Below are 27,269 nucleotides of genomic sequence, written 5' to 3' on the forward strand. Positions count from 1 at the left end.
TCGCTATGGTTTTCACTCGTTCGTCTAGTTTTTCTACATTTTTGCATCTTCTCTCGGCACTTTATACTATCTTGTAGCCCCCCATAAATAGAACATACGCATACCGTATAAGCATAATGGCCGAACAACAAACTACTGAACTCACAAATATCGACCTCGAAGCCGGATCAGAATGGAGATTTGAACTCGAAGCGGATGAAAACATTGCCCTTAGAGTGAGTCTTTCATTCAGCTACGTGATAAGCCTAGTACGTATACATCACAGTATGTAAAGTGATTATAGCTCTGTGAGTTTGACTTGCTGTTGCCATCGTGAATCAAACTGATGAAAACACGTCCCGCCGTCTCGTCTTTTCACTGATTGTCTTGATGTCAATGTTTTTACTCCGAATTGTTGTTCATGTAGTGTAATTTGTTATGCCATCGGGGCTTTATTGTCCGCTTCCTGGACCTTGCAAGCTCGTTTCCTTCATGTTGTGACCGATGGTCTTGTGATATGGCTTAGTCCAAAGTGCGAATCATCAAAACTCTCCGCTGTCGTCTCATTCGAAACATCACCTTTGTCATGACGTGGTTGTACTCACCAGGAAACTGACTCATGGTGCAGACTCTCTCTTCCGATCCAGTATTCATCAACTCTCAAGAGCTTACTCCTTCGGCATGGTATCCGATCTACCGACACACAAAATCCGCCCTCTATGCCCCGACTTCTGCCAGAATACAGGTGACAAACCTCCCGGCATCCCATTATACATCCACATCCACCGTCCAGCCCCAGCTATTGAACCTTCATCTGGCAATGGAGCGCCAGCGAATACTGTCCAAGAGAGGAATGGAACAGAGGGGGCCTCGAGTAATGATCATGGGCCCTCAAAGTTCAGGAAAGACAACGGTCATGAAGAACTTGGTCAATTTAGCTTTAGGGACCGGTATGGGCTGGACACCTGGTGCGATTGGTCTAGATCCGTCAAGTGTAAGTTTATAGAAGGCTGTGAGATAACAACAGAGGCTCATCTTTGACAACAGCCTCCTAATCTTATCCCGGGAAGTTTGTCCATCTCCACACCATCACATCCGATCCCCACCCATCATTTGGCTCATCCCTTGGGCTCACCGCCCGCTTCTACTGCGGCCAATACTATCTCCGGGGATGTAGAAACAGCTAGCTGGTGGCTTGGAGCTCTTGAACCAACAAACAAGAATGCTGAAGTATGGCGGGTTCTGGTTGAGCACATGGCAGAAGCTTGGGGAATGAGATGCGAAAAGGACAAGATTGGTATGTGCCACCATTGGATTGCTTGAAAAGAAATCTTATAAAGACATTCTGCAGCAAACATCTCTGGCCTCTTCCTCGATACTCCTGCGGCATTCACTGTCCCCACTCTCGGCACCAAGAAAGACGACCCTAAAGCTCGATATACTTTGGTAAGCCACGCTATCCAGGCATTTGATATCGACACTATCATCGTCATTGGCCACGAAAAGTTACACATTGATCTCTCCCGTCTTCCTCTTGTACAATCACGCCAACTCAACGTAATCCGTATCCCTAAATCAGGCGGCGCCGTCGACCTTGATGACCATGATCGCGAGACCGCTCATATCTTCCAAGTCCGAACCTACTTTTATGGCGAACCCCCTCTGCCGCCACAAATCTCCAGCCTGGTAGGGAAAATGGTGTCTCTCGATTTCGAATTATCACCATACTCGTTCCAGATTCCGTGGAGCAGGCTTGTCGTCCTCCGTGTCGGAGAAGAAAACTCGGCCCCGTCGTCAGCCTTGCCCCTTGGTTCCAGCAAGATACTTTCCCCTTTAAGATTGACGAGAGTGGATCCCAGTGGACCTGGACATGTGGTGCGACTGTTGAATAGAGTCTTGGCATTGGTGGACGTCAAGCCTGAGGATAGGATTGTGCCGGCGAAGGAATCAGAAGTAAAGGAGGAAGTGAAGGAAGAAAAGAACGAGAAGGATGGGGAAATTAAGCAAGATGGTGAAGGAGAGAAGAAAGGGGAAGGGAAGGGTGAGGGCGAGGGCGAGGGTGAAGGAAAAGACGGCGAGGAAGAAGGTGAAGCTGAAGGTGAGGACGACGAGGAAGAAGTACCGTTCAGGGAAGAGATTGGTACAAGGGAAGTGATGGGTTTCATCGTCATGTGAGCCTTTTATTCCCCTTTTGTATTTCCTATGCTGACCCGACATGCAGCACTGCCATAGATACATTCGCTCGCAAGTATACTGTGCTATCACCGACGCCAGGTCGTTTGCCAACTACCGTCGCCATCGCTGGTGCTATCGAATGGGTTGACTCTGCTTAAGATTGCACCATCAACATTGAAACAAAAAACCGCATCATAGATTAGCACAAGCGTAGACCTCACATCAAATAACCATGTCATGCATGCATAATGCTGTTAACGCGCCCATTTTCAATCATCTATATCTTCTTGACATATCTTACCAATAATGGTTTAAACATCCGCCTTCCCTTCCTTCTCCCCCTCCGCCTGAGCCGTCGCCTCCTTGACCAACTCTTCCTTCCTCTTCTCCTTTTCTTGCTGTCCTCTCAAAACCCATGCCAAAGGTGCCTTTTCCACAAATAATCGTCTCAACTCTTCAGTCTTCTCAGTCCCGGCTTTAGCCTCTGCAAATACGAGCGCCTCTTGCAACGTCTTGACGTCAGCCTGTACAGACACAAGGGAACGAAGAATGTCGATAGCGCCATCCACATCCTCGGGATCCACTTCCAACCTTCCCTTGGCGGCGCCCAAAAGACCCTTGGCGTCACCGGCAGCCTTTTTTGCTTCGATGTATTCTGCGTTGAACGCCTCTGGGGACTTGCCCGTGGGCAACAAGGTGGGTAACGATTGCTTGATGGTAGATACGACGGGCTCGGGGACATCAGCAGGGATAGAAGATGCGAGGCGGTTAAAAGCGAGGATCTGGACGTGGAGGGTGGGGTCGGAAGGGGAGAGCGCCTGGGCTTGAAGAAGACATCGGAGAGCGGCGAGGTACATTTCTATTTTCCAATCCCCCTTTGTCAGCTTGCTTCTAAAATAGCCAAAGGAGCAGCAAATAAAACAATATGTAAAGAGATAAGTTTACTCACTCTTCCTGATGTAAATCTCATAACCAGCCAACCAAACTTCAACCCTCTCTCCCTGTTTCGCCTCCAACGGCTTCCAGAGCTTCAACGCATCATCCAACAATGTCTCGCTCTTGAGCAATTTCTGTCCGTCAGGGTCATCATCAGCGACAGGCGGTTCCTCCTTTTTCTCCCCAGAGGCGGCAGCCGCCTTTTTGGCTTTTTGTTCGGCTTTTTGGGCCTTTTTAGCAGCTTTTTTGCGATCAGCTTCTTGTTCGGGGGCTGTAATTCAGATGAAACAATGGTGTTAGTTTGCTCTCTGAAAAACTAGTGGGAGGACTCGCTAAGCTTTTCTTCAGTGATACTGGGATCATCGTTGACACGGAGGTAAACATCGATAGCTGCAAGCGCGGCCTTGGCGTAACCAGGATGTGATCTGAGGTTCTCCTCATACTTCAACAAGCTATCGACCATTCAGTCAATTCCTACATTTCTCCCCCACTAGGAGGCAGCCCTGGAGACTGGAGGGTTGATACTCACTGGGTGTACGCCTGGAAAGTCATCCTTCTCGCACAGTACCCATGGAAATCATATTGATCATCTTCATACTCCTGGAACACCTTGGCGACCGTCTGGTACCTCTTGAGCGCCATCCCAATATTCCCATTCAACCTATACGCATCCCCCGATTCCTGGAGGAACCACAAAGACTGAAGGTCTGTCAAGTCTTGGGCTGGGGTCACATCCTTCTTTGTGAATATGCCGAGTAACTGTTCGGCCTTTTCGACGTCGCCGGCGCGGAACCAGTATTTGGCGGCTTTACCGTTTAGGAATCGATCTTGGCCGTCGAGCAAACGGGCCTTTTCCATTTCGTGTGCGGCGCCGAGGGGGTCGCCGGAACGTTTGAGGACGATCGCTTTGGCCATGTAGAGTTCGGGCAAGGTGGGGGTGTGGTCGAGAGCAAGAGAGAGGAGGTGGAGGGAGCGGGTGTAGGATGGAATGGGGTTGAGAGGGTGGGCAAGGTGAAGGGCGAGGTAATAGTACGCCCAGAGAAGGACCGTGGGAGGAGAGATAGTTCCTATTTCGAGAGTCAATTTATATGATTCTTTTTCTTTCTGTATGAAGTAGAACGTACCATCGTTAGACAATGTAGAATCCTTTTCAAGTTTTTGAATAATCCCTTCAACGATCTCGCCTACAATAACCATCTTCTCCTGGTCAGAGTAGATACTCTTAACGTCTACGAAGAGTGAGGGGACACCGCGCTCGAGGCCCTTGATAATATAAGCTTGAGCGAGCTCACGGAACTTGTCGCCTGTGGTTTTTTTTTATTAGTTAAAGCGGATAGGAAGAGGAGGGATAACTTTCCTTGGGCAACGTCAAGAGCCAAACGACGAGGAGCAGTAGACCGAGGGAAAGCTTGAGAGAATTCGTCAAGGCTTTGGAGAAGGTTAGCTCGAGTAGCATCATCAAAGGGACCCGCTAGAGACAATAGTTAGCGTAAGCTTTACAAACGCATAAGAAGAAATAGAAGAAAATTCTTACCAATGTCAACCCCCTTGGTCTTGAAGTAACCACGATAGTACGCCAAGTTGTCCGAGTTTTGCTTGAGAAGGTCCTGATAGGTCTGAAGAGCTTCGTTGGTACGACCGAGGGCAGTGAGAATGTCCGCTGTGGAGTGAAGGTGAGTATTTCCAGCAAAGAGAAGCATTCCAAGACAAGGTAATACACACCTTTGATTTGAGAAACCTCTCCTCGGGGGCTGATCACACCTTCTTTAATACCCTTTTCCAGCCTTTCGAGCGCTTCTTCATTCCTGCCGGCATCCACGCACAGCTGGATAATATGCAGCAAGATCTGTGCCTTTTCCTGTGCATTCGCTCCCTCAGTCTGTACGGCGGACTGGTACAAGTCATAAGTCTTAATGGCTTCTTCACGATCACCTGCGAGTTCGTGGGCGATGACAAGTCCAAGCCAGGCAGAACGGATTTGAGGACGAAGAACGGTGTAATGGTGACGGACTTGGACGGCAGCGTCGTACTGGCGGGTATGGGTGAGGAGTGCGATGGAATCTCGAATAAGAGGGATGTTATCCTGGTCGTTTCCATTTGGGGTCAGTACCAGCCATATAGGTCAAGTAGTAATACGACGCACAGGATCTTGTCTACGAGCCATTGCAAATGCCCTTGATGCTTCGTCCCAGTCTTTGCGATTCTTTGCGAGGATACCAAGGACATGCCAGGTGATATGGCTGGTAATGTCCTTTTTCACAGCGAGACGGGCCATAGCCTCTGCTTCCTCTCGCTTGGGCACGGAAGAAGCGGTTGGAGGGTCTGGAAGGGACGAGTGCAGTGTGAGAGCCTTGATTGCGAGTGTCTCTCCATGGTTGGGGAACTTTTTCAAGATGGTGTCTGCGACTTTTAATCCTTTTTTGTACTGCTTCAGCTCGTACTGGGTCTGTAGCAGGTATCATCTCAGCATGCAGTGGGTGTTGGAGCATAGTTGTTGCACGTACGAGTAGCTCTCTGAAGAGCTTGCTCTCCTTGTCTGGGAGCTGCCTGTGTTTTGGGATTGCTGCCATTGCGGGATGTGGGAATGGATATGGAGATGCAAAATGGAAAGAGTTGGTGAAATGCCAGGTGGAATGGAATGACGCCGCATCTTCTCTTTCCAAGACTGCATTTCTCAGCCGCACCTATACTTTTCTGTACTTTCCTTCGCCCTCCCACAATTTTTTATCTGCACGTCCACGACTGCTAGAGAGCTGCATCCGCCTTGAGATCCGCATTGAGCGGTATACATTACCAGGTGCAAGGGATATTGGACGCACATGTTGGCCAGGTCGTAAGCGATGGCATCTCCCCCGCACGAGAACGACGAAGAGCGTCCACAGTCGATAGCTGCTCTCAGAAGCAAGTTTGAGAGCCTCGCAGTCGCTGGTGTGAACTCTGCTCCCACCGACGTACCCTCAGCCAGCAACGGTCATGCAACTGTCAGCTCTACCCGGAACGGCCTCCTCACTCCCAGGCCAGAAACCCCTGTCGATGGCCAAAATGCCAAGGTAAGTATTTTTACCAGCTGTTCACACCTCTACTCACTCTGCACAGCCGGTACCACCACCAAAACCGGCTTCACGTCCCGTAAGCCCTGCGTCTGCATCGCCAGTCCCGAAGCCTGCGTCTCTGCTTCCGCGTCCTGCACCTCGTCAAGCTCCTAGCAGGCCTACCACTCCCAAACCATCTTTTCAGACCCATCACTCAACATCCTCAGTCACTTCTGTCGTGAGCGCAACATCGGATTCCCATCTCAACCCGTCAGATACAATTGCATCCTCCCCTGCCATAATATCACCTGCTTTACTCCCTGCACCAGCACCGCTTCGCAAGTCTGCCCCTTCTGTCCCCAGCAAACCGCCATCTGTCGCTGTCACTCCCTCAGGTTCAGATGGTGATGAAAAGGAGCCTGTGATCACGTCTGTAAAGGCTCTTCGTGCAAAGTTCAGCGGTCAAGCTCAGGCTGGCGAAACTGCACTTCGAAAGCCTGGCGATGTTCCCAAGACAGCAGCGGTGCCGGTCGTCAAGGCTGCACCGGTACATGATTCTCCTGAGCCGTTGCGTGCCCCTTCACCTGCACCTATTCCTGCTCCAGTCATACAAAGAACGTTAGACGGCAAGACGTCGCCCGTGATATTGTCGCCAGCGTCAGAGGGCGAAGCACCTTCAGATACCAATGATTACCCTTCACACCCTAGCCCACCACCTCCTCCTCCCGCACCTATCTCACGTACGTCCTCACCTGTCCCAGTTCCAGCCTCTTCTGGTCCTCCTCCCATAAACAGAGCACACAAACCTCCACGAACTGCAGCCAGCCCCGCACCCATCTCCCGTCCCGAATCGAATGCCCCCACACCCAACAGTACACCTCCCCCTATACCAGGCAACAAACCTGTCGTCCCATCTCGCAGCTCTAGTGCTCCAGAACCTGCAGTCCCCCCTCCACCGCCAGAGCGCCTTCAACCGCCTCAGCTCCCTGTGCGTCGACCGACCTTTTCTTCGCCAGATACGCTTGAGCCTAGCACCGCGTCTGTCGTCTCCCCACCTGCACTCGCTAGTACTCCATTGCTACATACAATCCATGACAATAATACTTCTGCTCGTGCTCCTGCGCCTGCCCCCCCACCATTGCCCGATCGGTCGAGGGCTAATACGATCAATCGATCCGAAAGTGAACCGAGCACAACCACCGCAGGCCCACCTCCTCCTCGTCTACCGGCTCGACACGCAGCTATTCCTGTATCTGCTAGTGGTGGACCTACGTCCTTCAACGCCAATGGAAGTGAAAGTACCACCATGAACCCACCCCCTCCCCCGGCTCATCCCGCATCCCCATCCAAAGCCCGTACCAACTCGGGCGGTCCACCCCCACCTCTTCTTCGGAGTGCTACCATTAACCGAGGCAGCAGCGTCGGTAGCGGCAATGGGAGTGGCGGCGGTGGTGGTGGTTCCCCTCCTCGTCGATCCAACACCATTTCTCGCGCGGCGCCTTATACACAAGAGAAGTACTCTGCATCTGCTACAAGTCTTAGTCTAGGCGAAAAAGAAGTATATTCAGACGAAGATGACGAGCCTGAAGAGCCTGGAGCGGTTACAAACCTGTCCGCCCAAGCGAAAAGGATGTTGGACGAGTTCCCAGACATGACAGAAGCTAACCGTCGTCCCCCGGCGTTCGTCCCCGATATTCGTATTAAGGACTGCCACCATGTTTCGGCTTTTGCTGTTTATGGCCGATATGTATGCATGGGCGCACACCATGTACGAGTCTACGACACCCAGCTGTCGGATCATGCGATTAGTGTGGTAGACTTGAAAGAGACGGGGTTGGAAAGCAGGGGGAAGGACCCGAAAGTGACGGCAATGTGTTTCCGTCCGGGCGCGACGGAGAGTGAAGAAGGGAGGTACCTCTGGTGCGGTACGAAAGACGGGCATCTGTGGGAACTTGATATTTCCACGGGGGAAGTAACCAGCACCAAGGCGTTTGTACATACGTCTTCCATCAGCTATATCTGGCGGCACCGGAAGAACATTATTTCCTTGGATGAAGGCGGGAAATTACTCGTGTTTGATGTAGGTGATATAGAAGGGAAACCACCGACCATGGCGAGACAATTACGGATCGGCGACAAATTTGGATTCGCCAAATTCATATGTGGAAAACTGTGGACATCAAGCGGTCCCCTTACCCGATCGACTACATCGTCCGCTACATCCAAGGGCCCCACCGTCCGGATATACGACCCCTGTGCGCCGGGGACGATGCCCCCGCCTAAAACGATTTTCGCAACCGAATGGGCTGGCGCGGTCACATCGGCGACGTACATGCCTTTACACCACGACACCATCTTTCTCGGCCATGAGGGCGGGTTTGTCAGTGTGTGGGATGGGAAAGAGTTGGTGTGTAAGCAGGTGCTGAAGATTAGTTCGACGGATGTGCTCGCTTTGGAAGGTGTAGGAGAGTATTTGTGGACAGGAAATAGGAAGGGACAGATTCATGTGTTTGATATAAAAGAGAAACCATGGCTGGCGACGAATATATGGATTGGGCATCCGTAAGTTCATTAAATGATTCCAGTCAAAAAAAAAAAAAAAAAAAGATTGTGCTGATGAACTCGATAGCGATAACCCTGTGCAATCATTGGTAGTTGACCCGTACTCGATTCAGTCTGCGGGCAGATACACCTGTTGGTCTTTTGCCCGGGACGCGCTACGAGCATGGGACGGTCTCCTCTCTGTCGATTGGATCGGTAAGCCGTATCCCACATCTTGACCGCTTAGTCAATGTGTACTAATGCTAATGACCTTTTTTGCGCTTTGCATTCCCCTCAGACAAACAACTCACTGCACGTCAATCATCATTCTGCACATTCCGCCCCGCCAACGTTTTGATCTGTACATGGAACATTGACTCTGCCAAACCTACAGATCTGAATGGATCGGTCGCCAATGCCCATTTCTTGGAAGATGTGCTGAGGTCTGTGGATTCACCGGATATCATCGTGTTTGGCTTCCAGGAAGTCATCCCGTTGACTGATAAAAAATATACTGCCAGTATGTCCCCCTTTCCCTCCATCATTCCTTCATCCCTTTTGATAGTAGACAAATGGAGCAATCCGCTTATCATTAATCATTTTGAACACCTTTGATAGAAACTCTTCTTTTCGGAAATAAATCCAAGGATGGCGGGGCAGCAGCAGACAGAGTATCGCACGCCTATCGACACTGGCTAGAAAAGCTTCAATCAGCAGTCAAGATGGCTTCCCCTTCAAATTGTCCTTATGTCAAGATCCATTCAGAGAGTCTTGTAGGCTTGTTTACGTGTATCTTTGTGAAACAGTCGGAGAAGAATTTCTTGCGGGATCTGGATATTACCACTGTCAAGCGGTAAGTCATCGCCTGTTTTGAGTTTTGATGTTCAAAAAGCTGATTGCGAGGTTTCTGAATAATAGAGGCATAGGCGGGATATACGGGAATAAGGGAGCTATTGTCTCCCGCCTCGTGATGGATGATACATCCATTTGCTTTATCAACGTCCACCTCGCTGCTGGCCAGTCTCAAAAAGCTTCGCGGAACGCCGATCTCGCAGGGATCCTCGAAGACAAAGCCATTTTCCCTCCAGCGGACGAGTTGCCGTTTGTTCATGGAGGGTGTGGGACGGGGATTTTAGATCATGAGATGGTGTTTCTGAATGGTGATTTGAATGTGAGTTTTTCCTGCCATTCTTTATTCGTGTGTCTGTGTAGAACTGACCAGTTATATGTAGTACCGCATTGATCAAAGACGTGAGAATGTCATCTCGTCTATTGCCAATGGCGAGCTAGCCTATCTCCTTGAGCATGATCAACTGCGTAAAGAGATGAGGACGAACCATGCTTTCAGATTGAGGAACTTTGAAGAGGCACCGATCACGTTTGCGCCGACATACAAGTACAACCCGGGCACGCACGATTATGATTCCAGTGAGAAGAGGCGTATTCCAGCTTGGTAGGTCTTTGGCATGATCTCGATTTGGACATGTAACTGACTGGGAGAGGGGCAAATAGGTGTGATAGGATTCTGTACAAGAAATCGCCACGAGTACAAGCCCTCAATTACCAGCGCTACGAACCTACCGTCTCAGATCATCGACCAGTTTCTGCAGGGTATACGATAACCCTGAAAGCGATCAATTCGTTGAAGATGATGGATGTGAGACGGGAAGTTACTGGAGAATGGGCGGAACGAGAAAAGGAGTTGCTGGAGAAGATGCAAGAGGTGTTTGACGGTATTGAATGAGACTTGTTGGTGATTCGGTATCATATGTAGCTCTAGATTTACTCAGTGGACGATTCCATGCATGCATGTTCTATGTAAATGGATGAATTATATATATATGATGTACATGTGATGTGGGTTTTACGGTCTAAGTAGCGGTTTGCAGGGGAATATTGTAACCAGCAGCGCACGCACAACATTATTTCTACGTCGTTCGTCATCTCATCGTGACGGCAACAGCGACAGCAAGAGTGACTGGGCAACATTGCTCGGCACTCATATCTCTCCAACATGGCCCATGCTCCGTCTGCCCAGCTTGGCCTATCCACCGCTCCACCACCACCAGCGGCACCTTCGCGCGACTCTACATTAGAAAGCGCCGGCCAGGCATCTGATATTTTCGACCTCTACGGAGCGAATGAGGAGAGTGCGCCGGGGAGCGGGGAAGGGCCTATGGGTGCTCTGTACGGAGGACGCGACGCCGTGCAAGAACAGCCAGGGCCGATGCCAGAAACCACACCCAATATAAACATCATCACCTCTCCCCCGGCTCCACTATCTCCTTCTCACTCGCAGTCTCCTGCTCATTCTCGGCCCCATACTCCTATCAAACATCGCTTTCCAAGCATCATATCCACTCAGACAGACTCCACTGCCAACTCGCCCGTACGATATAGCGATATGCAAAGACTGAGTCCGGCGAATACAGGTAGCAAGCGAGGATCGATGTGCACGGGTATCTTTAGTGGAACAGATGGGACGAGGAGCCAGACGAGTGTTGCGGCTTCGTCGCGGTATCCAGGAGAGGAAGAAGATGCATTTCATGTACGGTCCACCTGTACGTCAAGCTTTTACATGTGTGCTTGTCAAGATATTGACTTGGTTTTTACAGACGCAAGGTTAGGCGGCCAAGGTGTTCATGGAGACGGATGGGATCAAGGCGTCGAGAGGACGAGAGGTGGCTCAACAATGGCTGATAAACGCATGACCGTGTTCCCTGCAGCCAAAACTGGCGATATAGGAGAAAAGGAGAGACAATTCCTTGCCAGTCTTGACCGGTGAGAGCAGTCCATCTCTATCATCGTCTTTAACAGTAACTTAACCAACGAAAATTAGCTACGGCTTTGTCAACGACCCACATCGTAATCGCTCCGAATCCCGTGTAGTCTCTGTTCCTTCCTCAACCCTCATCAAGATTCCCAAAATGCCCACTATTTCACCCCTATCAGGGAACCCTCCTGCTCAACCGAATAACAATTTCACTCCCTCGTCCGATCCTGGACCGGCGCCCAAGCCTCCAAAGAGCCCGAGGACAGACCCAGACTCTGAAGTGAAGGCAAAGAGGAAAGAAGGTGAGAGAGTGATGAAGTGGGGGAAGATGATGAAGGTTAAGCGGAGAGATGGTGGAGGGAATATCATTGAATGGCAGTGGAGTCGGGATGGCGAAGGTGCCAAAGTGAGTTTGCTTCCCTATTCAAGATATCATATGTAGAACCTCATGAAGCGTACAAAGTTAGCGAATAGGGTATATAAAGGCATACCCGACAGGTGGCGTATGGCAGCCTGGTGGACGTTCGCAGAGGAACAAGCTCAAAAATGGAACGGCAAAGGCAAAGGTAAATCCACTGCACAAGAACTAACAAGTGATTATACCGTGCGTCCCCATTCCCCCTCTTTTCCTATTCCCGCTGGGAGGGCTACGGTCCTGACTGTGGTATTTCCAGGAAGCCGTCAATCTACCATCTACGTTTGACGTCCAAATTGACCTTGACGTTCCTCGGACTATCAGCGGTCATACAATGTTTGTCACGCGCTACGGTACCGGCCAAAGAAACTTGTGGCATGTGCTTCATGCATTTAGTCAACGATGCCCCACATGTGGCTATGTACAAGGGATGGGGCCGATAGTGGCCACTTTGTTATGTTATTACGATCCGGAAGTAAGCTTGGCGGTCCCCTTTTCCAGCAATGTAGAAGTTGACGCGTGATGCTGACGTGCGTGAAAGAGAGCATACAGTCTGATGGTCCGTCTACATGACGTTTACGGAATGCACGAGATTTTTGAACCCGGATTTCCGGGCTTGCTTGAAGCATTCTACGTCCAAGAACGATTAATGGAATGGCTCATACCTGATCTCTATCAATCTTTCGTACGTCTCTTTCCTGTCTCTTCTTGTCCCACCTCCCTCCGCCCCTTCATTAACTGAATCTTCTTTTTCTTTCATCTTTTCGTAGCAACGGAATATGATTTCCACAACAGCATGGGGTACCAAATGGTATATCACCCTCTTTGTCAACACTGTCCCTTTTTCACAACAACTACGAATATGGGATGTCTTATGGATGGAAGGGAGGGACGCTATTATAATCACCAGCCTTGCCATCTTATGGTCCTTTAGAGGTACGTTCTTCCGCCTTCTTCTTTTCTCTCTAACCCCATGGCTGAATGATCATGACTGACATGGTGACGTGAAAAGATCTTCTTGCCGCACCAAATGCCTCATTTGAATCAATCCTTTCCCTTTTATCTTCCTACTTTGTCCCCGAGGACGAAGACGTATCCATGCAGTGGATCAAAAAAGTGTTGAATCAAAAGAACGTGAGGGAGAAGATGGATGGATGGAGGGTGGAGTGGAAGAAGCTGGTGGAAGAGGGGAAGAGCGGGAGTGCTTTGTTATGAGGGCGGGGAGTAATGATCTACGAATAACTTGATAGAGTACAACGTAACCTACTTGCACTTTTTAACGTCATGGAATATAATTCATCAATACGCTGTCTACCCGTTGCGAAAACGCGTGACTGTCAGACGTCATGGGTAAACTCGGCCTTTCAATAATGTTGGTCCTTGAATTGGCAAGTCCTCATTAACGACCTTCCCAGCTGATCTTTCTCAACATACGATGAAGTACTTTTAAAAAGTGTCATCGGTGTCAAAGCCACTCGAATTTGAAAGATCTATTGACTTGACTGGTTTCTATCTCATCATATTGACCATTGTCGGGTCTGACGGCTTGGCATCTGGTGCGTCAACTTCATCTGAGGACGAAGAGAGCAACTGTCCTTCACGGGATACTCGATGTCGCCACCGTTGCTGTTTTGCAACACCTTCTTCGACATGTTATGGTCGACATTATTCGTACTGATTTCTGTCATGTCCTGGCGTTGCTTGACTCTTTAAAGTGGTCAATAACATTTGAGTCTTTGAGTTGAGTTCGCAGACCTTGGCCCATACATAATAGCAACTAACCAGTTATTATTAATAATAACCAGTTCCTCCATGAGACCTGTATGAGACCTGCAGCGCCACGCAAAGAGAATCCTTTTGAGATAGGTCCAGACGAGTAGACAGGATCGGCCGGGTCACCGCCCACAGCGCAAGATCCGAGGAGGCAAAACATGGGCTGACATCCCTACAGCTGTTACCATAATACTGGTAGATCAGCCAGGCACGTCGAGGTCTTTTTGCGGCCTCTTATCGTTAGATCCGCTCGCGGACCGCGAATTGCAGTGACGGATGTCGTCGACGTTCGGCTCCATTCCGTATCTCTTTCTTGTCCAGCAACGCCTCTTCAAACGCTCCTGCTACCATAGACAGAATGGTAAGCACTCCTTGGCCTAGGGCAGGGCTCGGCTAAATCCCCAGGAAGAATTTCATAGGCTTGTGGTCTTTAGCCCTCTTGGGCAGTCAGTTCACTTCCGTCATCGCCACTCCTCTTCGTGTTCCGCAAGTTCCTTTTGCTGAACCATCATTACTCCCTCAAGACGAAACGGTCCAAAAATGGACGTCTCAAGATGTAAAAGACCAGGAGATGGCCAAGCTCTTGAACCAATATGCTCCGATTTTTAAACTATCGTACAGTTCTTCGACAGGCTATATAGGGCCAAGGCTGATATTCTGAAATAGTAAAGACGAACGATATTTTCCTAGCTCAGTAGATTATATGCTCCCACATTATAGCTTTGTAAGCATTTGACTTTTCATATCACTGATGTACATTAATTATTTTGTAGATAGAGGATGTTTCAGGCGACACATACCCTGCTGTTGGTCGTGATCGACTCATTTAAAGGAAAACACTGATCGTTGACCTGTCACTGTAGAACCACACTATTTTAACTCCATGTCATTTAGACACCCTCCCTTTAGCCGGAGCATATTTGTTTCTCTCAATAAACGAACCTCATAATCCCCAGCCATCTCTACTTGAAAAAGAATCGCATTACCTCTATGGTCCTGCAGGCCAAGAGGAAGAATTGGAGAAGAGGAAGAAAAACAACGAAAGAGGAAGGATAGAAGAACCAGTATACGGGTTTTGGGTCGATCAAAATAGGGGGGTTGTGGTAAGTCTGCTTGGTGTTCGCTATTACTTCGGTTAACGCTGATGATGTCAACAAGGATCTGTGGTATTGGGCGTACGTTCTGACTTATTCCAAGTTCGAGTTGCACTGAGTGCTATGCTGCAGTTTCTACCCTCTCAATTTTGGGAAGCCAGCAGGTCGCCTCGGAATACTAGGTAACCGTAAGCAAGCATATGACTCGACTGTGAGTTCAACGCTAATTTATCGGCTATGAGTAGATGTCGCCGACTGGGAGCACTTGCGTGTGCGGATTGTAGACGGCGTGCCCGTGTCTGCGGATTATAGTAAGCCGTCCTTAGTCCCCACAAATGCCATGCTCATCGAAGGTGAAGGTACGCATGAAGGCGGACGTCTTAGTGCAGGGACAGTCCGGTGGGAGGACGTTGAAAAAGTCCATGATCGACCTGTGGCATATGTAGCGATGGGCAGCCATGGAGTATGGCCAGAACCGGGTGATCATGTTTATGCCGATGTGAGACTCTCCAGCTTCACCGCGAGAATCCATACTAAGTATAAACGCCCCACTTCAGCTGGGGAACATCTTCAAGATTGTCGACAAAACCGACGACGAAGGTCCCATCTGGGATACTTTGGACAACGTTATCCCCGTACGCTACTGGGCTAATGCTCATGACAGGACGAGAGTGAGACATGCTGGTAAAGATAGTTGGAGGAATTTTAAGGGCCGGTGGGGTAATAAAGGAGAGACTGATTGTTGGTGGCACCCTATCACTGGGTTTTGCCAGGTGGGTTTGAGGACGGTATCATTTGGAAAATGGTAGAGTGCTGAGTTGCCATAGGTTGTTGATGCTCCCCCTGGGCCTAACCGTGATTTCGGCGTACCTCCCGAGGCGAGTCAGCTTTTTAGCTTTTCAGGATTATGATCTAAGTGTGCATTTTAGTGCATTGTCGCACCCCGCGCTACCGAATACTCAACATATAATTTTTACCTATCTTCCCACGCCGTTGAATGGGCTGAAGAAAATGGCATCACAATGGTCGAAGTAGAACAAACCTGTGAAAGGCCTAGGCGAGGTAAGGGTGATGATGATACGTCGGTCGAAGATGTAGAGACTTGGAGCACAAAGGGATCGATTTTGTTCAGAGGCAAGGACCAACATTCAGTGAGCGGCTCAAAGCTTGTTATTTTCCAAGATGGTAAAGCTGATAGGCTGGCGCAGGCTCATTTGCCCGAGTGTAAGGGCGTTCAGAGCTCAGTAAGAGGATACAGGATATCTTTATGCCTCATCAACGGTCAGTGCTTGACTACTTCACGTGAGAGACGGATTTGTTCGTATGAACCGGGAGAAAGGGGCAATAAACCTGGAGGTGCGGTGATTGTGAACGATATTGATGACTGGAGATGGAACTATTGAGACGTTATACAGTACTCGAGAACAGATATATTGTAGAATACAAGTGTAATTATATTAGTAATGAGACGAACGCCCATGATACGTAGGTCAATAGATTCATGACGAGAGATGAGTAGTATTATGCATTTAGCAATCCCTGATACAATGCTTGGTATGACAAATCACTCCTTCTAAATGTCTAAGGAGCAGCAGCGGGGGCAGCAGTCTCCTCCTTGGCTGCCTCAACCTTTTCCTCCATTGTTCCCTCCTGGGCGGGAGCCTCATCGTCGTCGATCTCTGCGTAGAACATTAACACTAAGCCAAGCGTATCGACTACACAGAAGAAAAGGTACCCACCCTCTCCATAAATTTCGGGATGTTCCCTGAAGCAGTCCTGCATCACCTTGAATAACTCAACACAGTCGACACCCTTGGGCTCAGCCTCAGAGTAGACGAAGCAAGAGAAGGCAGCCTTAAACTGTTCACCGCAAGGGCCGGTGGCCATACCACCAAGACACTAATACATCGGTCAGTAACTTGTAGTACAACGAGATGAGATGGCAAGGTGAAAATCTTACAGGGCAATCCCAGTTGATCTCTCCAGTCTCGGGATTGTAAGCGCCTTGTGAGGGCTCAGAGGCTTCAGCCTCCTTTTCCTCAAGGATTTGGGCAGCGTCGTCGGCAGCTTTTTCTACGCTATCTGATGAGGTTGAAGCCTCGGGCTTGGTGGATTCCCCTGAAAACTCATCTTGCCTGACTGTGTAACATGACGTTTCCTCAGTACCAATACAATGGATGCAAAGAAACTCGTTTGTGAAGTATACCCACCAGACTTCTTGTGGACATTCTCCTTCAAGCTGTCCTGTGCAATAATGCTATCCCTAGGGCTAGTAGCCTTCTGAGCAGATTCGTTGAATACCTTCCGCCTCTCAGAGGTGACGGCCAAGGCAGTGATAGCGAGCGTTGTACCGGCAATGACGGCGTTACGGGAAGACCATAATGACGAAGGCGCAGGTCCGGAGCGAGTGCTGAGAGATCGACGGGCAATTGTTCGAGAGGCGTTGGAGAATGATCGGGCGAACATGGTTTCTGGGGGACTAAGGGTGCTTGTGATTGACGAGGACGGTTGTGAATTTGAGGTCGAAAGTACTGATTTATCGGTTTTCCATCAATGGTTCACTTAAGCCATCGTCGACTTTTTATTCACGAGCTTGGTCATCCGTCTCCGAGTCACGTGACTTTTTTTGTAAGCCCTGCGGGCTTGGCCGAATAAATAGCAACAGCGACGGAATAATACGAGCAAAAACAGATGATCAGGTAGTAATATTCCCCTTTCCATGCATGCACCCAGTCAAACACGTCCAGGATGGGAGATATTGCAGACCTGACCACAAAAACGTACGATATAGCAAGGCTTATTCCACCAGGACGGGTCACTAGCTATGGTGCGTAGATCGCATCTCCTCTTCTATTTTCTCTTGCTTGTGCTGGTGAACGCATTTAGACCGAATCGGCCAGAGCTATTTCTGTGGGCAGTGATAGATCAACTCTGGGACATTAGCTAATTATAAAGCTGATTTGTAGGTCATATTGCTAAGCTTGCTGGATATCCTACGTACTCGAGGTGAATGAGAGTCTTATACCCAGTGTATTAACCCTAATAATGACTATTGTTGATCCGCGTTCATAGACATGTAGGCAATGCTTTAAAGATGTTACCTGCCGACTCTGAAATACCTTGGCAGGTGAGCGTCATCAGTGTCCAATGTTATTCATTTGCGCATACATAATTGCTGCTAATCATCGGCCTCATGCTCAGCGCGTTGTCAACTCCAAAGGAATAATATCTCCTCGCGGCGATTCGGGATTAGGAGTTGCCAGGCAAAAGGAACGATTAGAAGATGAAGGTGTGGAAGTGGAGACCCTTGCAGGGGCTGGAGGCGAAAAAGTGGATCTAAGAAGATGGGGATGGTTCCCGGAGACTTTACCGCAGGACGGAGAAGAATTATCACAACGATAACACTTGGCGAGCAAAGCGAGCAACCACTGTTGGTGTACGGATAGACAGGAGCAGACTTGGGTGCTCATGGACTAAACAAGCCTTACTATTTCACAAATTGAAGATATTTTTGTTTGCCCAATTATCATTACAGAGATGTAGCCATTACGGCCTTTACGAAGAAGTCACCGCGTCCTCCCCTCGCAGCTGGTTCTGAAGTTCGCCCAAACTGAGACCCTTTCCACCATACTCCTTGGGCACACCTTCAAGTTCTCCCAGCTCATTCGCCAGATTCTCCTTGTAGCTAATGACCACAAACTTCTTGGCAGTCTCAGCGGAAACGAACATTCGCACGGCCTGAAACATCCAGCTCATTATCAAAGGCACGCCCACAAAGAATTTGCGAGAAAGAAGTTCGGGATAGTTGGCCGCCATAAGCTCAATGGTTGCCTTGGAGGCAGCTTTCACATGAGGATCCATGCGAAGGAATGAGACACCTTCATATAGATGGACTTGTGCCATGCGATGGGGATCAATACCGGCGTTAAAGTCTGGGATGGGAGTAGAGGTGGTAGCGAGATGAAGATGGGCGATAGCCTCCTCCATAAGATTGACACGCCATCGAAGGAATCTGAGTTGACATCAGTGGTTGTACTTATAGAGAGGAGTCCTAACTGAAGTGCTGGGCTCTGCGGCTTACCGGTCAAGATCCCCAAAGGTCGATTTCAAATCCTTCACAGCTCCATAAACGTTCCAAGTCACGATCTCATCTCCGCCATCATTTTTCTTGATCTTGGTCACATATCCTAAGCCTTCAAAATCGGGCCCAAAGTTTTCCTTCTCTTTTTTGTCCGCCCGCGCGTCCAATCCCCAGTCCTTCCGCCACTTGAGTGTCTTGCCTAGAGCCGTGGCAGCCTCATCCACGTTATTATCCACGGAACGAAGGAATTTTTGCAGAATAATAAGGCTAGAGAAGGTTGGGGGAGTGGAGTAAGTAAGAGTAACGCCCCAGATTTGGGAGTGACCAGCCTCTGAAAGGATAGTAGGGAGGCGAGAGTTGAGCTGCGAAAGGGGGTGGTCTTCAGTGAGCTCGGGCCAGATGGCCTGCGAGGCGGAGGGTGCTTCGACGGCAGACATATTCCTACCTGTAACCTATGTATCCGTGTTTAATGTGACGAGCTATTTACTAGTCGTCTGGCTGAGCAAGTAGACAAAAGACTGACTCGGGAAATGGATTTGCAGCGTGTAAAAATGTAACGGTGTGCCCATCGGCGATATCGTTATCTGATTATAGGAAGATTCCGGAGTTTTTCGCGTCATCACCCCCCCACTTTCGTCTCTCGCGCTCTCTTCCTTTTCTTCTTCTCCTATTTCATCTTCTTCTGCGCCCATTTACAATTTGACATACACACGGACGCCAACACCAGGAAAGTTAATCTATTATTTCGCACTCTGCCAATGCCCTCCTATCACTGAAGAACAGGACCGCAGGAATCACAAGAGCGACACCTTTATTATTGCCATCAACAGTAATAGTTTGATAAAGGTTAATCGCATAGGCATCAATAATTTCGCCCCACACACAAAAGATAGTGAGAGAAATGTAGATAAATATTAATAATGAATTAGAAACGAAATAAAAAAATCTGTTCCAGAAGTTAATGAATGACTGGGCAGCACTGTTGTAGATATATGTGCTAAAGGACAACTTAATGGCGGGAATACTCATTTTTTCTGATATCACGAAGAAAAGTATCGTCAATGAATCAATTTGGTCTAAAGAGCATTGCCAGATATGACACTAGCTGGTTGACTAGGTTTCTCGACCAACGAGGGTAAAGGAGACGAGACTGCTCTTTGGGTTTGAGATGTATCAACGGGCGACTGGTCTCGACTTTCAAAGGGCTTGGAGGCGATGTATGTCTTGAATCGGCGACGGTCAGTATTGAGGGCAAATTCACGCCAGTACGTGCTTTCTTGGATAATAGTCTGGAGTCGAATCTGGGATACAATTAGCTTCCTGAAGCTCCATCTCTACTTGAAGAACAATCTTACCTCGTTCATACTCGCCTCCGATTGCCTGGTAGCCACTTCAATCTGCCATCTTATCAGCTGCTCTTGCATCTTCGTCATATGCATCTGCATTCCCGCCACTTTTTTCTCCGACTCTTCCGCTTTCTTGGCTTCAATTTCCAACTTTCCGACGTTGAACTTTTCCTTTGCCTCAAGAGCTGCCAACTGTGGCAGGAGCTTTTTCTCAAGGCTGACGTGGTCGCTAGTGGACTTTTCAAGCTTACATCTGTGGATCAGCAATGCAGAACGTTTCTGATATTCAATCAACCCACCTTTTCCCGTAAGCCATCAAGCTCTCCCAACAACCTTCTATTCTGCTCCAGTACATTCTCATACTCCTTCACTCTAGATCCCATAGTTTCGTGCATTTCATCATCCAAGTGGCTCATCCTACTGAGCACCTCTTCATGGAAAGTATTGGCTGCTTGACCCACTTCCGCAAGAGCTGACGCAGTTGCGAGGGGCGATAAGGAAGCTGGCGGAGCCTGCAGAGTTGCGCGAGCTTCTTCCAAAGCCTTTTGGGTGGCATAGAGGGTATTCTTAATTTCAACGCGGGACGTTTCTGACTCCGATATCTTGGCTTCCAAACGTAACTTATCATGTGCAGCCTATATGGGGTTAGCGTCTTTTGTCCTCTGTTTAGGGCTGGGTCTCATCTCACCTCACGTCGGACTTGCTCTCTCTCCCTCTCAGCATCTTTTCTCTCTTCTCTTAGCTCAACCAAAGACCTTGCCAGAACATCCGTTTCCAATTCAGCCGCAAGCGCTCGGGTCACAAGCCTGCCCGTTTCTTCATCGGCTCTCATCTTTTCCCTCATTGCATCCTTCAATCTATTCTCCTTTTCTTCAAGGCTGCTGCACAGTTCATCCCGCTTTTGCCTTGTGTCTCTCAACCTTTGTTTGAGTTCGTCCACTTCGGCGCGTAATTTCACATCGCAGGCAGTGGCTTCCTCCACCTTGATTTTTAACGCTCCAATCTCTCGAGATTGTTCCTCAGTCTTGCGGGTTCGGGCATTGGCAGCGTCCTCGGCATTGTGAAGGGCGGCAATAGCTGCGTGGAGGTCATCGGTACTGCTCAAGCGGATCGAAGCAACCTCGTCAAACTTGGACAGGATAGCGTGTTGGCTGGTGAGGATTGCAGTGAAAAGTTCTTGGGAACTAGATTTGTGTTCCTCTGATACTAGAGACTCATCCGTTCTAGATAATGTGCCTTGTAGACTCCTCAAAAGTTGACCTTGCTGTTCCAAAATGTTGAATACGTTTGCTAGCGAGCCAGTACCTTGCCCGTGCTGTTGGTTCAAGAGTTCTATACATTGTTAACTCAAAAGCTTAACGTTCAGGCATCTAAACTCACTGTCGAAAGCCTGAACAATCCCCTCTTCCAAGCTTCCCAAGTTCCATTCCCAACTGTCTTTCCTCTCTTCCTGCTTCTTGAGCAGCTCCAGATCTCCCGGTACAGCGCTGGCATCGAACCCGTATAAATGTGATTCTGCATCGGGCCCAATCTTCTCCTTTTGTGGATAGACACTAGACAGATCAGGTGGTCGAGGGTGGGCAGCAAGTGAATTGGCGAGGCTGTGGAGACTGTGATGATCATCTTCCATCAAACAATGCGAGGCTTCACTGGAAGGAGGGTTAAGTCGATCGTTCCGGCCATCTGGCTCTTCCCAGATCATCTGAGGACTAGGCGCAGCTGATCGGATACGACGATCGAAATCTTCGTTTTCCAAAGGGGAAAGCTGACACGACGTTGACTGGGCTGACCCTGGTAAGGAACGTTCTGAAAGTTCTTCAACAGCGGTGAATTTGTTCTCATCGGGATCCCCTACCTCTTGGGTAGCAAAATACTCTGGGGAAGGGTCGGAGAATTGAAAACTGAACTCAAACGGTTTGACGTCTGGGTTCAGATCAACATCCTTTCTAATGACATCTGAATCAACTTCATTCTCCATGTACTGGGGATGGGCAGTGCTGGCAGAATGTGGTACATCAGGTACATTAAAGCTTTCTACCTCGACATCCCGCAAGATAGGGGTCGTGCGAGGAGATTGTGTAGGTTGAGAGGGGTGGATGACAATATCCTCAAGAGGGACAATAACTTCGTTACCTCCAGAGGACAGACCAGGAGTACCACGGGATAGATCGGAGTTTTGTTCACGCTGGCTAGGCTGTTGATTGGTAGTACCCGGAGTGAGGTCCGATTCCCAGCTACCAGGATCATTCTGAGAGGACAATTCAATCACTTGATATCAGTCAAGGTGTAACAATTACGCCTTTACTCACCTTGTGAATAGAAACCGATAGATCGACAGTCGAGTCTAAAGCCACTGAAGGCATGGGGGATTCCTCGCGACAGAAGGTATTGATCGTATGCAACCCAATCTCCCCGCTCACAAGCTCATCGGCCTCAACTTGAATAACAGTCTTTTCAACTTCCACATGCGATATATCTAGTCTGGACTTATGGCCTTTCGAAGCTGGTGTATCTGCTTCAGACAAAGCTCCGATGATGGCTGGATTTGGTGATATCCCGGGGGAAGTTTGAGTTGAGCCCTTTGTTTGTCCCGAGATCTGAGCATTGATAGAGCTTTCAGAATCACCTAGTATGGTGTTTCCCCTTCCATGTCCCTCAAGGTCACGTATGCGTCGATCGTCGTCGTTGATAAGGGTGGCTGAAGCGGAGCGACCCGCATCATGCACTGGATGCGCTAGTGAAGGACTAGCAGGAGATGCGCTTCCAATTGCGACGGCACTGGCAGGTACGAATACGGCAGCAGTAGTCCTGACCTTTGTGGCAGTCGCTAAGGGAGTGGCCGACAAGGCGCGCGATGATGGGAAAGCAGGGGAAGAACTGATACTAGAATACAAGTCGGAAGGAACAAAGGGTGGAGCTGTAGCGCGGATTTTGAACTCGCCGGATGTGGATGATCCTCTGATAAAAGGTGGAGCATAACTTTCCAGTTTTGTTTGGGGCACCTCGTAATCAAGAGCAGGAAAGCCAGGACAGGAACTGGGCTCATGTTGCATAAAACCGGGGGTGGCAAATGCATGATGATGGTATTCTGAATCTTGAAGCACACCAGCTGGAGGAAAAGCAAAGGTAAATGTGGTTAATCGAGGCTGGAATACATGGGGATTGGTGGGAACAAATTCAGCTGCTGCTGGACGCAAATCGTTCGTCGGATTTGACGAGGCCGAGCTAGACACCCGGAAATATCGCTTTTCCCATGCAGATTCATTTTCCTCACTTCTGGGAAAAGCGTCGAATATGAGGCTCTTCACCTGAGAGGGTGTGAAAGTTGCTGCTGTAGGTCGTAAGCTTCGCTTTTGGTCCAAAATGGAAAGTCCGAGCATACTGCTGGCGATAGCATCATTCGATGAAAATGCACGAGAGGGGTGCCAGGGTTCAGCGGTCGGTCGTAAACGCTTTGATGGCGGGTTATTTTCAGAAGGGGTGCTTTTCTCTTGATACGTGTAAATCTTTTTGGCCTCTCCTTCTTGTAAGCTTCCGTGGAGATCTACAATGGGAGAATTGGCTTTGCCAGGTTCTGTGCTGGATTGAGGCTGTACTGATTGGGCGCCATCTGATCTAGTTCTCATTGAATTCAGAACCTTCTGTCGAACTTCTTCAAGTCTTGGTGGTTGCTGGGCCAAGTCTTGTTTTGGCTCTGCCTTGTGACCCAGAAATGATTCTAACCCTTTACAGCGAACCTCTCTTAGGGATGGCGGCTGCTAAATGTCATTGTTCAGTCTACACCCCTGCGGAAAAGACAAACGCATTTACCGCTTGTATACTCTCAACTTCCACGTGCTCCACAACAGTCGCATCTGTCCGTCCACTTTTCTCATGCTTGTCCTCCGAGAATAGTTTCTCATTCTCATCATTATCCCACCCTTTCTCCGTATACGCATTACAACCCTCATTCTTGAGTTGATCAATGATTCTTTCAAGGTGTTGAACGATATTGGGATCCTGGGGGGAGAGCGGAGGTCTGCCGACATCGGGTGTAGCTGACAGTCGCAAGCTCACCCTGGGCTTCCCATCTCTATTCGCCTTGGGTTTCAGGATATCACCCAACTGTCGTCTAGCGAAGGCACCAGTCATGGCGTTGAACGATCTCTTGCTCGAGGTGGATGAATCCATGCTCCTCTCAGTATTGGGTGGCGAAACACGGGAATGATCGTGATGGATATGGTTGACGTGTGCAGGATCGATAGGAGGGTGATATCTGTCTGGGGCCGCGAGCTGAGCGTGTTCTTCGGAAAAACTTTCAGTGGAGAGAGGGAAGGACGTCTTTGATGGGGAACAGGCGGTAAGGCCAACATCACCAGGCACTAGTGAGACTTTTTGGGTGCAAACACCCTTTGACTCATGATCTCCCATCACGCAATTAACGTTCCTTGGGCTCGTGGCCTTGTCCACCATGTCAGCGGAACCCCCGCGCTGATTGGACTCTAGCATCCTTTCTTCCTCACTGCCATCCGAGATCGCTGGCAGCATCCCAGCTACTTCTCCTTCGGGGAAGATCCCGGGCACTTCTTTATGCTCATCTTCTCCTTTGTGTCTTTCCCTTTCCAAACTTCCCCATTTGTCCTGAAAAACAACATCAGCGTTCCCATGCCTTGATCCGCCACTCACGCTCAGGGAGAGAAATAATCACCTTGCCTTTCCATATGTGACCTCCATCACCTTGAACCGAGGGAAATAAGGCTTCGCTTACGGCGTCTCCCAAGCTCTCATGCGTAAGGTCACTCGGCGATATAGGTAAGGGGGTCCCCTCAGACGCTAAGAATTGGGAAGGCGGCCAAGGAATGGCTTCCATGTGAAGTAAGCGAGGTTCACCCGACGTATCCGACTTTGCATCGTCTTCATTCTTGTCGTGTAAAGTTGAAGGAGGCGAGTAGGCAGGATTGTTCTGTTTACATGGCATGGGGATCACGGTGTCTTTGTTCTTGCGTATAATAGGCTCGGTTGGTGTTTGCTTGGTTTTCTCGACACCAGGAGGTGGTGTTGTAGGTTTTAGCTCTTGAGCGGGGGTAGTCGCAGGCGAATCTGTGGACAAAGGCTTGACAGAGCTTTGACTCTTCTCTTTCTCCGCCATCATCTCGTCAAAAGTCTTGCCTCCCGGTCCTCCAAGTATAGCTTTTGGTGGACCGCCTACCCGTCCTCGCAACCCTTTGTGTCCCTTCTCTGAGAGATCATCGTAGTAGTGAAGTCTCGTTTTCCTTCCATCATGAGCGCCCGGACTACTGCCTGACCTCCACTCTGATATGTGCGGAGCATGCGACAAAGCCAAGGGCTGTGAAGCGGACGCCCCTTTGGACTGAGAGTGTGAATCGAGCGAAAGGGGTAGCCAAGACACGGGAAAAGAGTTGGGACCGTTGAGATTCAAAGGTGAGATCACGCTTAAAGTCGAAGGATCGCATGTCCACGCTTTTCCAATTGGAGGCGGTGTGAGGCCCGGCGTAAGAGTCTGAGGGGTGAAAACAGACGTTATCGGCTTTCCATTGGGCATATAAACTCCAGCAGAAACGTGGCTCCCGTTAAACTTTGGCCCCTGGGAAGTGTTCAGGACAGGCAGGTTATGCCTTGAGTGAAGATTCAGAATCTCGGCGTTGAATGGAAGGGTGTTTGACCGGACATGACTGTTTGGATAGGGTGGTGCGGTATAAGTCTGATGTGGATGAAAGTTTGGCTGAGGCGGGGCAGGGGAAAAGCGGAAGTTAGGGTCAAGAGCATGGGGACGCGGATGATGCCGTGAGGAGGGAAGGGGCGTAGGGGTGTGTAGATGAAGGTAGTTGTTGTCGGGATACATAATTGACCTACAGTTAGCCGTAATTGAACTAATGGTGGGGCATGATCCTGCTCTTCAGCGCTTCAGACACGGACGAAGGGAAAGTACCAAGCTGAAGGAGTAGATTGGACCTTGAAAGCGCCCTTGAGTGTGGTGGGGGACATGGCGGAACGGAATTTTGAAGCGCTGGGACCGCCGTGTGCCCATCACAGACTTTCAATTGTTTTATTTCTGCCTTTTTGCTGCTTCCGGTTTTATTATAGTCGTCGATTTCATGTAATCTTCGTCCGACGTTGTGACGAGCTGTAAAACGTAGTCATTGCTATTGTAACATGTTAGCAGCGCACAAGGGAAGAGAAAAGAGAAAGACTAATATCTCCTAGAACCTCATTACTCAATTCAGGGAGACTTACAACTGCACAGTCCGTTCGTTCCCTCTCATCACTCGGACATCGTCGTGACGTGATTATGGTGCCGGCTTTCTCGAAGGAAAAGGCTGTAAGCACTACATTCGGCAGAAGCAATATGCTTAACCCGTTCTCCACCTGCACCCTGAATCGCTCCAGGTGCATCTAAATCTGCTCTGTCGTATGTGCCATCGCGTCAAAGAGCAAGCATGCCAATAACGAACTCCAGGCGTTTCATCTGGTTCCCACGGTGACAAAATCTCCGAGATAACAGTCGGATATCCGCTGATTTGTCCCGATCTCGGTGCGTTAACAAACATTCATGATAGGAAAGCTTATGACGTCGAGGGGTTTCGTAATCTTTGCTCTTGAGCCAAAATTGGACCTTTGGGCATACGACACCATTCTACCAAGCATCTAAATGCGAATGTGCCTTATGACAAGCTCATATGCAGAAAGACCTCTTTAACGACCGACCGCCTGAATTTGGCTTCAATCGTCCAAATTCCTGTTGTGTATAGTTGAAAAACCTATATGTCGGTCCATTCCTCAGCACCTCTTCCCAATCGAGCTGTTAGCAGCCTTCGATCACGACAACAGCCCATAGCAGAGTACCAACCTCTGGATTTCGATCGTGAAGCATCTCAAGCAGCATATCAAGAGTGTCTGCATAATGAAAATGCTGCCAGTATCGCCAACTTGGGGGCGAACACAGCCAGGTCTACGTCCACCGCAGTGTCAAACGGCACCAACTTACCCTCCAGCCAGGCAACAATATCAGAAAAACAAGCAGGCATGTCATCTGCTTCATCAGACTACAAACCCAATGAGAAGACCACAAACTTAACCGGAGCTGGAAGGAACTATCAAGCCCAACCACAAGAGACAGCGGCACC

General features: G+C 49.2%; 10 protein-coding genes across 10 annotated transcripts in view; 6 read left to right on the forward strand and 4 right to left on the reverse strand.

Annotated features, from left to right (window-relative positions):
* The first annotated feature begins 66 nt into the window (after nucleotides 1–66).
* Nucleotides 67–2,392, forward strand: CNE04260 (conserved hypothetical protein). Its single transcript, XM_571080.1, has 5 exons — nucleotides 67–215; nucleotides 608–973; nucleotides 1,027–1,276; nucleotides 1,331–2,150; nucleotides 2,201–2,392. Exons 1-5 carry the CDS (start codon nucleotides 117–119, stop codon nucleotides 2,310–2,312), a joined length of 1,647 nt encoding a protein of 548 aa, XP_571080.1. The 5' UTR covers nucleotides 67–116; the 3' UTR covers nucleotides 2,313–2,392.
* On the reverse strand, nucleotides 2,379–5,678 carry CNE04270 (conserved hypothetical protein). Its single transcript, XM_571081.1, has 10 exons — nucleotides 5,595–5,678; nucleotides 5,234–5,536; nucleotides 4,813–5,173; nucleotides 4,625–4,750; nucleotides 4,448–4,561; nucleotides 4,215–4,394; nucleotides 3,620–4,157; nucleotides 3,424–3,542; nucleotides 3,104–3,361; nucleotides 2,379–3,013 (listed from the first exon to the last, which is right to left on the reverse strand). Exons 1-10 carry the CDS (start codon nucleotides 5,658–5,660, stop codon nucleotides 2,466–2,468), a joined length of 2,613 nt encoding a protein of 870 aa, XP_571081.1. The 5' UTR covers nucleotides 5,661–5,678; the 3' UTR covers nucleotides 2,379–2,465.
* A 93-nt stretch (nucleotides 5,679–5,771) lies between these two features.
* CNE04280 (conserved hypothetical protein) lies at nucleotides 5,772–10,482 on the forward strand. The gene is made up of 8 exons (XM_024657282.1): nucleotides 5,772–6,140; nucleotides 6,187–8,684; nucleotides 8,752–8,879; nucleotides 8,962–9,183; nucleotides 9,282–9,516; nucleotides 9,582–9,834; nucleotides 9,896–10,116; nucleotides 10,176–10,482. Exons 1-8 carry the CDS (start codon nucleotides 5,931–5,933, stop codon nucleotides 10,405–10,407), a joined length of 3,999 nt encoding a protein of 1,332 aa, XP_024512943.1. The 5' UTR covers nucleotides 5,772–5,930; the 3' UTR covers nucleotides 10,408–10,482.
* A 103-nt stretch (nucleotides 10,483–10,585) lies between these two features.
* Nucleotides 10,586–13,154, forward strand: CNE04290 (GTPase activating protein, putative). The gene is made up of 8 exons (XM_024657283.1): nucleotides 10,586–11,224; nucleotides 11,279–11,444; nucleotides 11,503–11,842; nucleotides 11,900–12,040; nucleotides 12,111–12,326; nucleotides 12,393–12,536; nucleotides 12,622–12,787; nucleotides 12,864–13,154. Exons 1-8 carry the CDS (start codon nucleotides 10,678–10,680, stop codon nucleotides 13,064–13,066), a joined length of 1,923 nt encoding a protein of 640 aa, XP_024512944.1. The 5' UTR covers nucleotides 10,586–10,677; the 3' UTR covers nucleotides 13,067–13,154.
* Nucleotides 13,155–13,758: 604 nt separating this feature from the next.
* On the forward strand, nucleotides 13,759–16,258 carry CNE04300 (protein-vacuolar targeting-related protein, putative). Its single transcript, XM_024657284.1, has 13 exons — nucleotides 13,759–13,985; nucleotides 14,034–14,239; nucleotides 14,291–14,348; nucleotides 14,398–14,430; nucleotides 14,488–14,727; nucleotides 14,783–14,799; nucleotides 14,851–14,906; nucleotides 14,964–15,029; nucleotides 15,078–15,217; nucleotides 15,276–15,491; nucleotides 15,546–15,596; nucleotides 15,648–15,869; nucleotides 15,927–16,258. Exons 1-13 carry the CDS (start codon nucleotides 13,983–13,985, stop codon nucleotides 16,119–16,121), a joined length of 1,503 nt encoding a protein of 500 aa, XP_024512981.1. The 5' UTR covers nucleotides 13,759–13,982; the 3' UTR covers nucleotides 16,122–16,258.
* Nucleotides 16,205–17,300, reverse strand: CNE04310 (protein targeting-related protein, putative). Its single transcript, XM_024657285.1, has 4 exons — nucleotides 16,929–17,300; nucleotides 16,679–16,857; nucleotides 16,458–16,617; nucleotides 16,205–16,397 (listed from the first exon to the last, which is right to left on the reverse strand). The coding sequence occupies exons 1-4, from the start codon at nucleotides 17,182–17,184 to the stop codon at nucleotides 16,300–16,302; spliced, it is 693 nt and encodes a 230-aa protein (XP_024512945.1). The 5' UTR covers nucleotides 17,185–17,300; the 3' UTR covers nucleotides 16,205–16,299.
* Nucleotides 17,301–17,438: 138 nt separating this feature from the next.
* Nucleotides 17,439–18,270, forward strand: CNE04315 (hypothetical protein). Its single transcript, XM_024658543.1, has 4 exons — nucleotides 17,439–17,545; nucleotides 17,685–17,724; nucleotides 17,791–17,845; nucleotides 17,920–18,270. The coding sequence occupies exons 1-4, from the start codon at nucleotides 17,467–17,469 to the stop codon at nucleotides 18,118–18,120; spliced, it is 375 nt and encodes a 124-aa protein (XP_024514390.1). The 5' UTR covers nucleotides 17,439–17,466; the 3' UTR covers nucleotides 18,121–18,270.
* CNE04320 (phosphatidylinositol transporter, putative) lies at nucleotides 17,862–19,362 on the reverse strand. Its single transcript, XM_571089.2, has 2 exons — nucleotides 18,800–19,362; nucleotides 17,862–18,730 (listed from the first exon to the last, which is right to left on the reverse strand). The coding sequence occupies exons 1-2, from the start codon at nucleotides 19,234–19,236 to the stop codon at nucleotides 18,274–18,276; spliced, it is 894 nt and encodes a 297-aa protein (XP_571089.1). The 5' UTR covers nucleotides 19,237–19,362; the 3' UTR covers nucleotides 17,862–18,273.
* Nucleotides 19,363–19,660: 298 nt separating this feature from the next.
* Nucleotides 19,661–26,703, reverse strand: CNE04330 (hypothetical protein). Its single transcript, XM_024657286.1, has 9 exons — nucleotides 26,380–26,703; nucleotides 24,833–26,288; nucleotides 23,956–24,765; nucleotides 22,455–23,903; nucleotides 21,526–22,393; nucleotides 20,834–21,477; nucleotides 20,445–20,780; nucleotides 20,155–20,391; nucleotides 19,661–20,100 (listed from the first exon to the last, which is right to left on the reverse strand). Exons 2-9 carry the CDS (start codon nucleotides 25,985–25,987, stop codon nucleotides 19,876–19,878), a joined length of 5,724 nt encoding a protein of 1,907 aa, XP_024512946.1. The 5' UTR covers nucleotides 25,988–26,288; nucleotides 26,380–26,703; the 3' UTR covers nucleotides 19,661–19,875.
* Nucleotides 26,704–26,736: 33 nt separating this feature from the next.
* CNE04340 (hypothetical protein) overlaps nucleotides 26,737–27,269 on the forward strand; it is a 2,403-nt gene continuing 1,870 nt past the window's right edge. Inside the window, exon 1 of the mRNA XM_024657287.1 lies at nucleotides 26,737–27,269. This exon is cut by the window's right edge and continues 232 nt beyond it. Within this exon, the coding sequence (XP_024512947.1) occupies nucleotides 26,908–27,269 (362 nt within the window). The 5' untranslated portion in view covers nucleotides 26,737–26,907.

This window comes from Cryptococcus neoformans (genome assembly GCF_000091045.1).
Source record: "Cryptococcus neoformans var. neoformans JEC21 chromosome 5 sequence".
In the NCBI taxonomy this organism is placed as follows: Eukaryota; Fungi; Basidiomycota; class Tremellomycetes; order Tremellales; family Cryptococcaceae; genus Cryptococcus; species Cryptococcus deneoformans.